This window comes from Corvus kubaryi, unplaced genomic scaffold (genome assembly GCF_017639235.1).
Source record: "Corvus kubaryi isolate FWS band 111438036 unplaced genomic scaffold, C.kubaryi_AGA036_p1.0 138, whole genome shotgun sequence".
NCBI lineage: Eukaryota > Metazoa > Chordata > Aves > Passeriformes > Corvidae > Corvus > Corvus kubaryi.
The window spans coordinates 13,733,838-13,746,543 of NW_024580672.1; the positions used below are offsets into that span (position 1 = coordinate 13,733,838).

Genomic DNA, 12,706 nt, shown 5'->3' on the forward strand with positions numbered 1-12,706 from the left:
GTGGGGCGACACAGCGGCGGGGCAGGCGGCGGCAGCGCTGGGACCGCGGCGGCCGCCGGGCTCGCCGGCAGACGGACGGACGGACGGACGGACGCAGCGCCGCACGGGAAGGCGGCAGGGCATGGGGAAGCGCGGCCGGCCGCGGAGGGAGCCGCGGAGCGAGCCGCGGAGCGCAGGGGCGGCCGGCGGGGCCCGGTGCCCCCTCGGGGACATCTGCAATACGAGCCCCGCGGCGGGCATGGACACCTTCCTCTACAACGTGCAGGTGCTGCTGGAGGCCGCCAGCTACCTGGAGCGGATCGAGAAGGAGAATAAAAGTAAGAGTGGGCTGGCGGCCGCGGCCGCGCGTGTGCGTGACCGCGGGGCGGTCAGGGGGGCTAAGAAAAAAACCCCAAACTTTCGGCTGGCTGCAGGGGCCGGCGACGCAGTGACAAAGGGCGCCGGGGCCGGCCTGCACCCCCCGCGGCAGAGGCGTGCGTGCGACCCCCTCCGCCACTGGGGAGACCTGGCCCGGGGGGAAAGTTTGGGATGGAGAGTGGAGCGGGACAGCGCGGGGAGAGGGGGCGCATCTCCGGTTCTCGGGGAGAGCGGCCTCGGAGGGGCACTGAGAGGGGCTGGGGGGGGCGGCGGGCCCCGCGCGGAGCCAGAGCCGGTGGCGGAGCCGGAGCGGCGGGGGAGGAGGCGATGACACGTCCCCGCTCCCCCCGCCGGGGCATGGGCAGAGTCACGTAGGCAAGTGGTAGCGCTCGCCAGGTAGCCGGCGGGGAGGAGAGGGCAGGGCAGAGCAATACAGGGCAGGGCGAGCGTCCGGTGCGGGGCGGTGGCCAGCCGCGCCGCTAGCCTCCTTCTCCGCGGGCGCGGAGGGTGCGCGTAGCCCGCGGCTTTTCCCTGGGGAGCGATCTCCCGAGCGGGCAGGCGGGCCGCGAGGGACGGCAGCACCGCGGGGAAGAAGCGCTTTGGGAACAAAGGGGCGGCCGTGGCCCGCGGCGGAGCGCGGCTGCGGACCCCGCGCAGTGGCGGAGCGCACTCCCGCGGCGCTGCGCCCGGCGCGCCCCGCCCCCGCGGGCGGACACATGGTTCGCACATGGAGCCAGCGCGCCGCGCTCATTGGCCGCCGCCTCCCGGGGGCGGGGCCTCGCGGGCCGCTCCGCCAATGCGCGGCGCCGGGGTCTCCCGTGTGACGTCACGCGTTGCCGAGCGGGCCGGGGGGGCGCGGGGCCGGAGGGGCTCGGCCGTGGGGGCTCGGCCCGAGGGGGCTCGGCCCGGGGACTCCGGGGTCCTGCGAGCCCGGGGGTGTCGCAGGAAAACCCCTCCGGGAGCTCCGCTCCGCCACCAGCGCTTTGCCCTTGTTTTCCTCGGGTTTCTCTGTTATTCTTTGTTGTAGTCTTTATTTAGATTTTTAAAATTTTTGTACTTTTTTTTATTAAATTCAGTTTTTTACTCTTTTTTTTTTTTTCTCTGCCCTCTTCGGTTTTATGTTTGGGGTTTCCCCCCGACCCCCCTTTTTCATTCGCGGAACATATGCTGCGTTTTCTTTTCCGTTTAACTTTACAAAGGGATCAGCGAGTCCCTCACCACGCGTCTCCACCGCACCATCACCCTCTCCTCGCCGTTCATCCCCTATGGCAGCTATAGGTCCCGTGCAGATGACGATATAGAGTGCCCTTGTTCTGCGGGAAAAGCTGCGTGCACGCAGGCTTCCAGGGAAAGGGATCCCACTGCGGAGAACCTGCTCTGCCGCTAAAGCTGCAGCCAAAAGCCCTTGTTCTTTGCTCGCCCAGAACAAATCCAGGCTGCTTTTCTGTTTTTGAAAGTTGACTTAATATTGGGGGCTGGGATTTTTTTCTCATGTGCTAATTGTTATTTCGTAATGAATCTGCAAAGCCGAGCGTCTGAGGAGCTGAGCTGCACCGCGAGCAGCAGCTGCGAGCAGGAAAATGACAGGAGACACCAGCAAGAATTTGTTTGCATGTGAAAACAGCAGCAGCCCTGGTTTGGAAATCGAGTGTGAGACCGCTGTTTTGGGTTTGTTTTTTCTCAGTGAGCCCTCTTGTTGTGAAGGGGAGCTGTTAAAATCATGGCTTTTTTTCGAGGTTAGGGGGTGAGATAGAATTCTCCTTGCCGTTGAGATGGATAGTATCTGATCTTTTATATGCTCCATTTAAGAATGCATCATTTTATATGGTTCCTTGTTTGGAGCTGGAAAATGAGTAGGACAGCAGGATAAAGGATTTTTTATTGCTAGGTTTTTAAAAGAGGTGTTTGCATCTAAACAATTCCATTCCTGAGCACTTGTTTTCACTGAAGCTTTCACTAATAATTGTTAAGGTCATAATGCTGAAAATCATCACTTTTATTAGGCAATTCTGCAAAACCTTTCAATATTTTAATTTGCAATCAGGACATTTTAGGGTGAGAAGTCCCATTTAACCAAAGGTTCAGCTAGTGAACGTGCTGTTCAGAACGTGACCGTCATAAACCAGGCAGATTTTACGTGTTGCTCCCAAACAAAGAAAAATGCTGCTGGGATTGGAAAACAATCTCTGAGCATTACTGGCCCTATCTAAACTAAGGAACAGCTGCAGAAGCGGGAGGGTTGTATCCTAATGTATATACATCTCCTTTCTGGGAAGGGATTTGCATGCGGAGCTCAAGTTATTGTACCAAGAGAATGCTGTGCCCTTTCCTCTGCCAGAGCAGGGGTGATTCCTCAGTGCACCCAGTGCTGGCAGCCTGGCAGAGACATTGCTAATGGCTGGTCATTCCTCATTACAGTCTCTGACCTCACAATTAGCAATAACAGGGGCAGCGAGCTCAAAAAAAGTTTGGTGATGGAGACTGCCAGCCTCGGTTGCAGTCAGACTTGGTGCTTGCCTGCTTCCTGCAGGATGCCCGGGTCATTTGACCACCGTGTTACACAGGGCTGTAATGAGCTATTTTGGTGTTACTCCCATCAGGAAGGTGGCTGAGTCACAGCCCTGTTGTGCCAGGTGCTGTACACACAGGGGAGTGACAGTGCCCTGCCCCAAGGAAACAGTCTTAAAAAAACAGAGGTGACAGATGGATGTTTGTCTCCTCCTGGCCAGGATGAGTGACGGGGACAGAGCTGGGTAAAGCACTAGGATGCTGGTTGGGAGCAGCATCACAGTGTGTGGAAGCTCAAGGGCTTTGGTAGCCAAAGGAAGGAATTTAAGGAAGGGCTGTTAAGGCTCTGAGAGCTCAGGGCGTTTTCCTCGTAGTTTTACAGTTTCTGATAAACCACACTCGGTGTCCTCATTCATTCTTCCACGCCTTTGGTGGTTGTGCTAGGTTATTCACATTCTCAAAACACTGTCTTCAGCAGGAGCAGATGCTGTTTGGTAGAGGGGGCCCCCTGAGAGGTGGACACAACCTCTTCTCTTGTGGATTCAAGTGCTTGGATATCCCAGATGTGTGTGTCACACCTTCTGGTGGTAGAGGAGCAACTACAAGGATGTTTTCAGCCTCCAAAACACACCTACCCTTGTTTGCAGGTCAGTGGTGCAAGGCAGACAGTGGAGCCTTCCATGTTGAGGGCAGGACTTTCAGATAAGGCAGGAATTTCCTACCTGCCTGAAGCTCAGGGAGAAATATGGAGATGATTATGATTTACATTTGTAGGTCCCACATCCTATCTTTGTGGTCATGACTAATAGCAGAGGGGCCATGGGATGGCTGGGTGGTGTGGAAACAGAACCACAGGGCAGAGAGCCATGGAGCAGGGTAAGATGTACTGTCAGGGCTATGGCAAGGGGAGACAGTGTTCAGGAGTGGCCTCTCAGAGCCACCCTTATAGTATTCATTTACCTTTCGAAGTATTAGGATAAAAATTACCTGTGTTACACTGTGGTGACAGGGAAGGTTAGAGTCCTGTTATCAGACTCCTTGGGTAAGCTGGAGTATTTTAGCTACTGAAATATATCGGAATTATTTTTCCAGTTGAGCCTCTGGGAGTGAATAACAGTGCTGCCTGCCTTCTTGCTGCAGTTCTCATGGTGAGACCACAAAACCCAATCCCAACACACCTTGCTAACTGACATGTACAGGTTTCCAAATGACCTGTTTCTAGAAATTTAAGCTTGGTAGCCAAGGAATAGAAACATCACATGAAAAAAGTTACAGTGGCTGTTTTCAGAAATGAAAGTTGTGCTGAGGACAGCTCTGTTGGTGTATTTGTAACCTGTGCAAGTGCCATTTCATGAATAAGCATGGCTGAAAATCTGTAGCAGCAGAAATGCTGTAATTTGGAAGATGTTTTTTAAAGAGACCTGGAGTAAACTCAGCTGAGGTTTAGTATGTGTCAGGCATCCCCTTTGTGTGTGTGGACTCATGTTTTTGTCAGTAGGAGTTGCACAAACATGTGATGAATCCTTCTGATATGATAACTTACCTGTAATAGACATGGTGTGTAATACATTCTGATCTCACTACACATACAGACCTGTGTTGCCATATCCTTTTCCAAAAGCATGAAGGCAGTCAAGTTGCTGTAACAGGGGGGGCAAGTTCACAAGTCTAATAGAGGTGTGTATGCATGGGACAGTGGACTTTGGTCCCTCACAGGAGACAGCTAGATCTTCTTCAAGTCCTGGCTGTGTTTATTGATCTTCTGACCGGGAGTAACAAATGTGTGATCTTAGATTTGTCCTTTGCTCCTGAATAATTCTCTCTGAGGCAGAGGACAACTGAGCCTTGGGGATGAGTTAACAGTATCTTCATCATGTGGCTCCTTCCATTGTTTATGTGCTGTTTAGGGTCTTTTTTTGACAAACCAAGAAATACCAGAGCCCTGTAATTAGCAGAGCACAAAAGGAGTTGAGACTGCCTTTGGTCTGTGTGCAGAGCTCCCATTGAATCAATGAGAGCGGAACACGTGGCTCAAGGTCAGTGTAGATGGTCTTGGATCTTATGGTGATATGATATATAGAGCAGTGTGGGACCTCGTTATTCATATATTTTTCATCCAGCTCACAGTAAACCCCTTTCATTCCTCCTGGTTCATGACCTGGCCACAGTGATTCATGTGTTAGCCACTTCCAGGTTGGGGTATTTTGACTCATGCTGTTTGGACCTCAGCATAGAATTCAGAAGGAAGCCACAACAGAAGAAATGATAGGGCAGAGGTAAAACCATGGAACTGTGCCAGAAGCACCGCTGAGAACTGATCACATCCCTTGTCAGCAGAGCATCCTGAGAGCCGGCAGAGAAGCACCTTCTGCTGCTGGCTGAAGAACCCTACCTTCTTGTTATTTGGCTGAAGAATCCTACCTTCTTGTTATTTAGCTGAAGGACTCTGTATATTTTTTTCTTACAGGAATTCCTCTTAATTTTGCGGCTGGATCAGTTAAGTGACATAATCAAAGTCACAGAATAAGATGCTGACTCAGTATAAATTGGGGCACAGCACAGGTCTGAAAACAGAGCTCATCTCCTGAGGAGAAGGAACAAGTAGCCCAAAGAGCCAGTAGATCTGTGGTTTTTACCTTACTCTTTGGCGGAACTTGGTCTTTGAATCAGTGTGCACTTCATTCCTGTTCAAACTCTTGGATATCCCAGGGGTTTGGTTCTGAGAAACATCTGTCCTCAGTGGTGGATGGGTTCCAGATACCAGTGGGAGTGCTGAAAGGGATTATCTGATGCCTTGCGACAGAGTGAGGCTCCCGGATGAGAAATGAGGTTGTGTCCTACAGGCTCTTGTAGGTGCCTTAGTGAAGGTGTTGCAAGCCTTGGAAGGGAGTTGAGTAGGTGGGACTTGGGTTGTTCTCCATTCTGCTGCTGCAAGTCCTGCAATACTGAGCTGTTACAGTCATGACAACAAGAGACCTGGTTGTTACAGTGTGTGCTGATAGGTTGTTCAGATGTTGTTCCCCTCACTAGAGAAACAGGACTGGTATGGATCTGATGTTCCCAGAAATTTGGGGATCTTTGTGAATCTTTGCACTGTTCTGAGAGTGCCAGAAAATGGTTCCTGCTGGGGATCTCTGTCCATGCTTTGATTGCAGATGAATTAGATGTCAAGGATTTGAAAACCGTATTAAGAGTTTGGAGGGTTTGTGTGAAGGTGGGCAAAGGAAGCACTGAGGACTGTTGCCATCTTGATGTTTCTACCAGAAAATGCACATTTTCGGGGATAGGAGGATTTTAGCAAAAGCCAAGTACAGAATGAAAAACAAGACAGCTTAGCCAAAGGGATTGCCCTTATTGAAAATAACATCCACGTTGCAAAGCATTGTGTTATTTCTAAGCTTTGTGTTCAAAGCAGAGGGCTGGGCATCTTGATTTGTGAGAAGTTCCTGTTCCACCTCTGACTTAGGGTGTGTCTTCATGTGAACAATTATGCTGCTTACACCTCAGTTTCCCTTTCTGCAGAGTAGAAAGAAAATAGCTAAAGTCATTTCGGATTTGAGAAGCTTAAACATTGCTTTCTGGAAAGCTCTTAGAAAATTTCCCTGATGGAAGTTGCTAGTTTAATGCAAGTGATGGTGATGTTGATAAAAAACAGATCACATCTGTTGTACTTGATGAAAATAGTACAGCAGCATTTCAGATGTAAATATTAATTGATTTCTGCACTGCAGATTTTTTCTTGGATATTTAAATTATTGCTAAGGAGGAGGGAAAGGCTATCAGGGAGATTAACAAATCCATTATTAAGGCTGAAAATGGAGGGTTGCCGAAGTGCCATTTAATAAAATGTAAAAAGCCCCTTTCTAAAGGGCGAAGCAGCAGAACACACAATGAAAGTGAATCACAGCTGCCAGAAGGGATGCCAAGCAGCAGGCACTTATAATCAGAAAACTGTACTTACAGATCATTCGGAGCCACTAAATTAAATGATCTCATTCTCCCCTAAAATACTCTTCCCTTAGCCCCTCCCTAGTGTTGCCTGTGGATTGCTCAACCACATTTAAAATCTGACTTTGGGGGATTTTTGGTCAGCAGTTGAATGGCATCGGGCCTCTTCATGCTATTCACTTTGCACCCACTTTCGTTTCTCTCACACTCTGGCATTTTGCAGGCTGACCTACCCACATGAGCACTTGGGATGGCAACTGAAAGATTTTACAGATCTGCTGTGGCTCCATGGTTTACTTGCCTCTTCTCTAGGGCTCCTTTTTCGGGCAAATGTCCCACAGTTTATTCCCAAATTTGTCTTTGTTTCACACAGATTTTTTTTTTCCAATTGTACATTGTTTACTTCAGAAACAAAGACTTGGAAGCTGAGCTGAAGTGTAAATGCAAGAGCTTATCCTACATCATTTCACACAGAACTGATCCTGCTGTTACTTCGTTCCAGGCCTGATTTAATTCACCATGTGTATCAGGGTTCCCCTCTTTCATACTCTCTTGTTTTGTATCTTGAACTTTACCTTCATAAGGCTGACACTCTGATATGCTCCTAACCTACCCCTTCATTTTCCAGCCATGGCTTTCCCTATTTAATCCCTAGAGTGGCACCACATGTCTCCCAGTGTGCCATCAGAAAAGCTAGTGGTAGTGGATGCTCACGAGGGCCTGTTTTGCAGTGATTTTGGGGCTTCATCTTGAGTTTGGGAGGCTGGAGTTGTGGGGTTTGGGTTTTTTAATGTTTAGTATTGCTCATCCTGAGAAGCAAGTGGCTCCCTGGTTTTGGAAGTGGTTAAAGGAAGCACAGTTGGAGCCCAGAAACGCTCTTGCATTAACCTCACTCTTGTAGAGAGGTCTGTGCACCTGTATCCTTTTCCCTAATCCAAGATCTGATGAGTAGCCCTTGAGACTGCTCAAATTTGGAATTTTCCATGTGCTTTTAACAATCTCCTCTATGGGCAGTTTCCAGTGTAGAAACATGAGGTGGGGAGAGAGAATACTTCGTTCCCTGAGTTCTCCTCCAGACAAAAGCCAGTCTTTACACATGCTGTGGTCTGGCCGGGTGTAGGGGTATGAGTGGAGACTGTCCTGTCTGAGCAAGGGCTGGGACTGGCTTTCCCAGAATGAGGGAGGAATGTCCCTGGAGGTGTCCCAGCTTCCTTTATTTTTCAGTTATCCTACCTTAAGAGAAACAAAACAAATCAACCCCTAGAGATTCGGAGATGAAAAGGTCTGTGTAAGAACTGAATAGTGGTATTATTTTTACCTCCATCAGCTGCAAGCCTGCAGTTTTCTGAGGAAACCTCAGAAATGGTGAATCAGCAAATTGTGTAGAGAAAAGTTAGCTACCCTGAATCCACTTTTTTCTTGCCTTCTCGAGTTGAGTGCTGCCAGCTCTTGCAGCTCTATCATGAGTCTCCTGATACTTTGTGCTCTACCTAAAGCCCTTGCTACCAGACGTAAGCCATTAATTGAGAATCTTTTCTGGGTTTTTTTTTTCAAGGTACTTCTCCATCTCCCATTGTGATGGAGGAATGCTTGCAAATGTAACAAGTCATGGCCTAAAGGTTCAGAAAATAATCCCAGTTAGAACTACAAAACAGTCTTTGGAGGGTTTCTTAGTCAGAATCAGTTTGAGATTCAGATTTTTACCATGGGTGTTCTGATTCTGATCTTGAATGTTCTCTGAGTGTGTCCTTTTTGAGTAAGTCAAATATTTTAGAGACTGGTATCATACAATAGTATGTTACCAGGTTTTTAACCTCCATTCCAGCTAATGTTGAAGTTGGTAAAATTCAGGGTCATAGAAGTGATCCAAGGGTTTGTATCTGCATGAAAATCAGGAAGTAAATACATTATTAAAATTCTGAAAAGAGTGATCATACTGAAAGGTGTGTGACAGCATTTGCTAAAATGCTGAGTTGTTCACTGTTGTTCTTTGTTGATGTGCTGCTTCAAGTACAGTGAGTTTGCTGTCTATGGTATCTCTTGTCTATGCTCTTAAAACCTCTATGCACATTGAAAAATAGGTCTTGCTCCTCAGCCTCCCATGAAAAACAATGTATCAGTCACTCCAGGTGGGACTTCCTGGCACCTTGTTTTTAGTTACATCTCCACAGGTGAGATGTGGAAGGTTTCCACACTGTGGCTGTGGCTTTATCTTTTGTAGCCTCTCTGCTTTATCCTTGCCACAGCCCTGTCAGTTCCGTGTGGGTGGGCACAGAGCCATCACCTGGAGTGCTGTGTTCAGTTCTGGGTTCCTCAGTCCAAGAGAGACGTGGAGCTCCTAGAGCAGGTGCAGTGGAGGGCTACAGAATTGATTAGGGGACTGGAGCATCTCTCTTACGAGGAAAGGCTGAGAGAGCTGGGCCTGTTCAGCCTCAAGAAGAGACGACTGAGAGGGGATCTTATCAATGTCTGTCTGTTTGAAGGGAGGTGTCAGAGGCTCTGCTCGATGGTGCCCAGCAGTGGGACAAGTGGCAATGGGCAGAAACTGATACACAGAAGTTCCGCCTGAATATGAGGAAGAACTTTACTGTGCAAGTAACTGAGCACTGGCACAGATTGCCCAGAGAGGCTGTGGAGTCCCCCTCACTGGAGATATTCCAGAGCCATCTGGATGCAATCCTGTACACTGTGCTCTGGAGTGACCCTCCTTGAGCATGGAGGTTGACCCACTGTGGTCCCTCCCAACCTGACCCACTCTGTGATTCTGTGACCTGACCACCGCCGCCTCGGGGTCTGGGTGGGCACGGAGCCATCACCTCAGGCGTGGGGACACCCTGCCATTGCCCCGGGGGGGTCGTGCCGTGTGTCGCTGCCCCCGACGCGCTCTGGCGGTGCCTCGGTGCTCCCGGGAACTGCATTTCCCAGCCCGCCCCGCTCCGCTCCGCCCGCCCGTGAGCGCCGGGCAGAGGTAAACAAAGTGCTGCGAGGCGGCGGGCGGGGCGGCGGCCGGAGGGGCCGGTCCCGCCGCGGGGCTGCCGGGCCGAGGGGGCCGGGGCTGGGATCCTGGCAGGGCCCGGCGCGGGGGTGAATCCGGGCTGGCCGCGGGGGGCAGCGCTCGGCCGGGCGGTGGGGACGGGGCTGGGACAGAAATAGCGCTTGCCGTCCCTCGCCCTCCCAGGAGAGCCGCCCCCCGGGACGGTGTGACGAGGCCCGGACACTGGGCAGAGACGGCGATCCCCGGCGCCTCCCCACCGCAGCCGCCCCCGTCTCCAGCGGGGAAGCCGGGAGCGTGGGGGCGGAGGGCGGCCCGGGGCTGCGGAGCCCCCCGGCCATGGAGCAGGTCCAGATGATCAACATCCAGCGGCTGCTGGAGGCGGCCGAGTATCTGGAGCGAAGGGAGAGAGGTAATGGGGGGAGGATGGGTGCCCTCCGTGAGGGCAGCGGGGCTGGGGTCAGATCCCCGCCGAGGGGAGAGAGTGACCCCGGAGAAGGGATCAGAGCGAGTGTTGGCTGGCGGGATGTGATAAATCCCCAACAGCGAGGGGGGTTGGATGAAAGATAGGGCTGATGAGTCCTCCTGGAGGTGGTGGGTGAGCTGGAAGGTTTTTGCAGAGTGGGGGAGATTGGTGTGGATGTGGTTTCTGGGAGGAAAAGGGGGGATTGGTGTGAAAGTTTTCCACTGGGCAGGAGGGGTGGTGGTGGGTGACTCTGGCTCAGCAGAGACATCAGTGGCACAGTGAAATACGTCTGGTTTGCCTGGTTCAGATAGGTTGGGCAGGAGAAGAGAGATGAGGCACTCTCTGGACTGTCATGGTTTGATATTTTCAGTGTTTGAGTGGTAGTGTCCTTCCTCCAGGGTTGGCAGAGACTTTATACTTACCTTCCTCCCTTTTCTCCAACTCCCAGTCCACTTCCTTGTGAATACATCCTCAGTCATTTCCCTGAACTGTTGTGTTTAAGGGCCTCCCCAGCTAGGCCGATGGGTGAGGCCCGTCTGCTGACTTCCTCCTTTTTTTTTTTTTCCTTCTTTCTTTTTCTTTTTTCCTCCTTCTTTTTTGTGTATTTTTTTTTGTTGTTGTTGTTGTTTGTTTGTTTTTCATGCCTTGCCTGTTGATTCTCTTTGCAGAGTGCGAACATGGCTATGCCTCGACCTTCCCCTCAGTTCCAAGTCCTGGACTGCAAGACCCAAAGCCCTCACGGAGGCTGAGCCGGGCACGGAAATACAGCGGCAGTGGCAGCATTGCCAGTATTGCCACCAGGTACGATGTGGGCAGGACAGCATGGGGGCAGGAGGGGAGGTGAAGCTGCAGAAGAAAGCTGGAGACAGTGGAAAGAAATCTGCTCTCTGGGGAAAATGGGAAGAGTCTCAACAGCTAGAGGGATTCAGAGCTGGGGCACACAAGTGCAGCATCCATTCTGGATCCACAGCACTGGAAGCAGAGGGGACACAGGGGACCTGAATCTGAAGTGGCACTGCCAGCTGACATCATGCCAAGGCTCAGATGCTGCAGAGGGAAGGGGAATAGGGAGATCTGTTCATAAGGTTTAGGGAAGAGGTAGGCAATAGCTATTCCCATTATATACAGCTGATGTCTTTCCAACCCAGAAATCACTGCTTTTAAGGGATAGTGCATGTGCAGCCAGGGTGCTTTGGGATTGCAATGACAGGCATGATTCGAAGCAAGGAAATGTTTTGAAATGGATCCCCTACAACAAATGGGAGAGAGGGAGATGACTGACTGTAATGGACAACATGTTAAAAATTCAGTTCAGGAAAATGAAGCTGTCTTTCAGTCTGCCTTTCAGGGCAGTGGGATTTCCCAGCTTTTGATAGCTTGGTAATTTGTAGAACTCCACGGTTTTGACACTTTTCTTATTATACAATGCCATGTTTCTTGGTTTCTTAAATCCAAGAGACAACAGGATTAAGCCTATCACCTGGTGCTGTGGTTGCATCTGCCTCTTCCCTCTCATTCCTGTTCTTTTTATTTTTGTTTGCTACCTTCTGTAGATCTGTTCAGACCTTGTTGAGACCTTCTGGGATAGCGAAACTTTAGAAACATAAAGTATGCCTTTGAAAAGGCATTTGCAAGCTTGGTTTTACTGCAGCAAGGCCTGTGCAATCCATAAAATGGTGGCAGGTGGCTCAGGTGATTAAGGCTTTCTTAAGGCCATTGGGAAGGACCTGTAAGGGCCTAAGGGAAAGGTGCCTTTGCTTGCAGTGGTTCTGCTTCAGCAGCATTTGATAATAAAGGTTGTTTGAAGCAATGTTAGGACACCTTGCTGTGGGGAAGTTTTCTTCATCAGGATCAGCATATCTTGACCTCTTTGTATGCTGAATGTTTGTATTTACTTCCCTGCTTCATCCAGCCTCTCCTAATTTGAGGGCACTTGTAGCTCTTTACTGTTTGTCATGAACCAAAGCCCCAGTCCCGTGACTTTGTGTTGGAAAAGGATGGCAAATGCTGAATTGAGGTCGGTATTTTTCCCTCTAGGTTTCCCACATACTATTTTTCCATCCCACACCTCTTTGTCTCAAAGGCCTTTGTCATGGCAACCTGCCCTTCTCCAGAAGAGGGCTGGAAGCACATCCCCCTCAGGAACTCCTTAGCACTGAATCCAGCAGCCTGTAGGCTGGAGAGGGATGCAGAGCACTCCCTGTCCCTGGGGCCAGGGTGCTCAGCCAGCACAGAGCCCCAGGCACAGCTCTCCCGAGGCAGCTCTGTGCTGACACCAGCCCGCTGGGCCCTTGAGCTTGACAGGCTGAATATGTTCATGTGGGGGGAAAGGCGACAGAGAAGCAGAAAGGTACTTTCTAGTCTTACTTAAAATCTTCTTTATACAAGGAATACTGAGGCCAAGTTGAATCTTTAGAGTGAGAACGTTGTTACCC

The 12,706-nt window shown here is 50.6% G+C and overlaps 1 protein-coding gene across 2 annotated transcripts in view; it reads left to right on the plus strand.

Moving 5' to 3' along the window:
* Positions 1 to 30: 30 nt before the first annotated feature.
* MXI1 (MAX interactor 1, dimerization protein) overlaps positions 31 to 12,706 on the plus strand; it is a 55,934-nt gene continuing 43,258 nt past the window's right edge. Inside the window, exons 1-2 of one of the 2 annotated variants that reach the window (XM_042019292.1) lie at positions 31 to 317; positions 10,940 to 11,072. In XM_042019292.1, the coding sequence (XP_041875226.1) occupies positions 122 to 317; positions 10,940 to 11,072 (329 nt within the window). In that variant the 5' untranslated portion in view covers positions 31 to 121. Of the gene's footprint in view, positions 318 to 9,884; positions 10,218 to 10,939; positions 11,073 to 12,706 lie in introns of those variants that run through there. The other variant, XM_042019293.1, reaches the window with a different exon arrangement.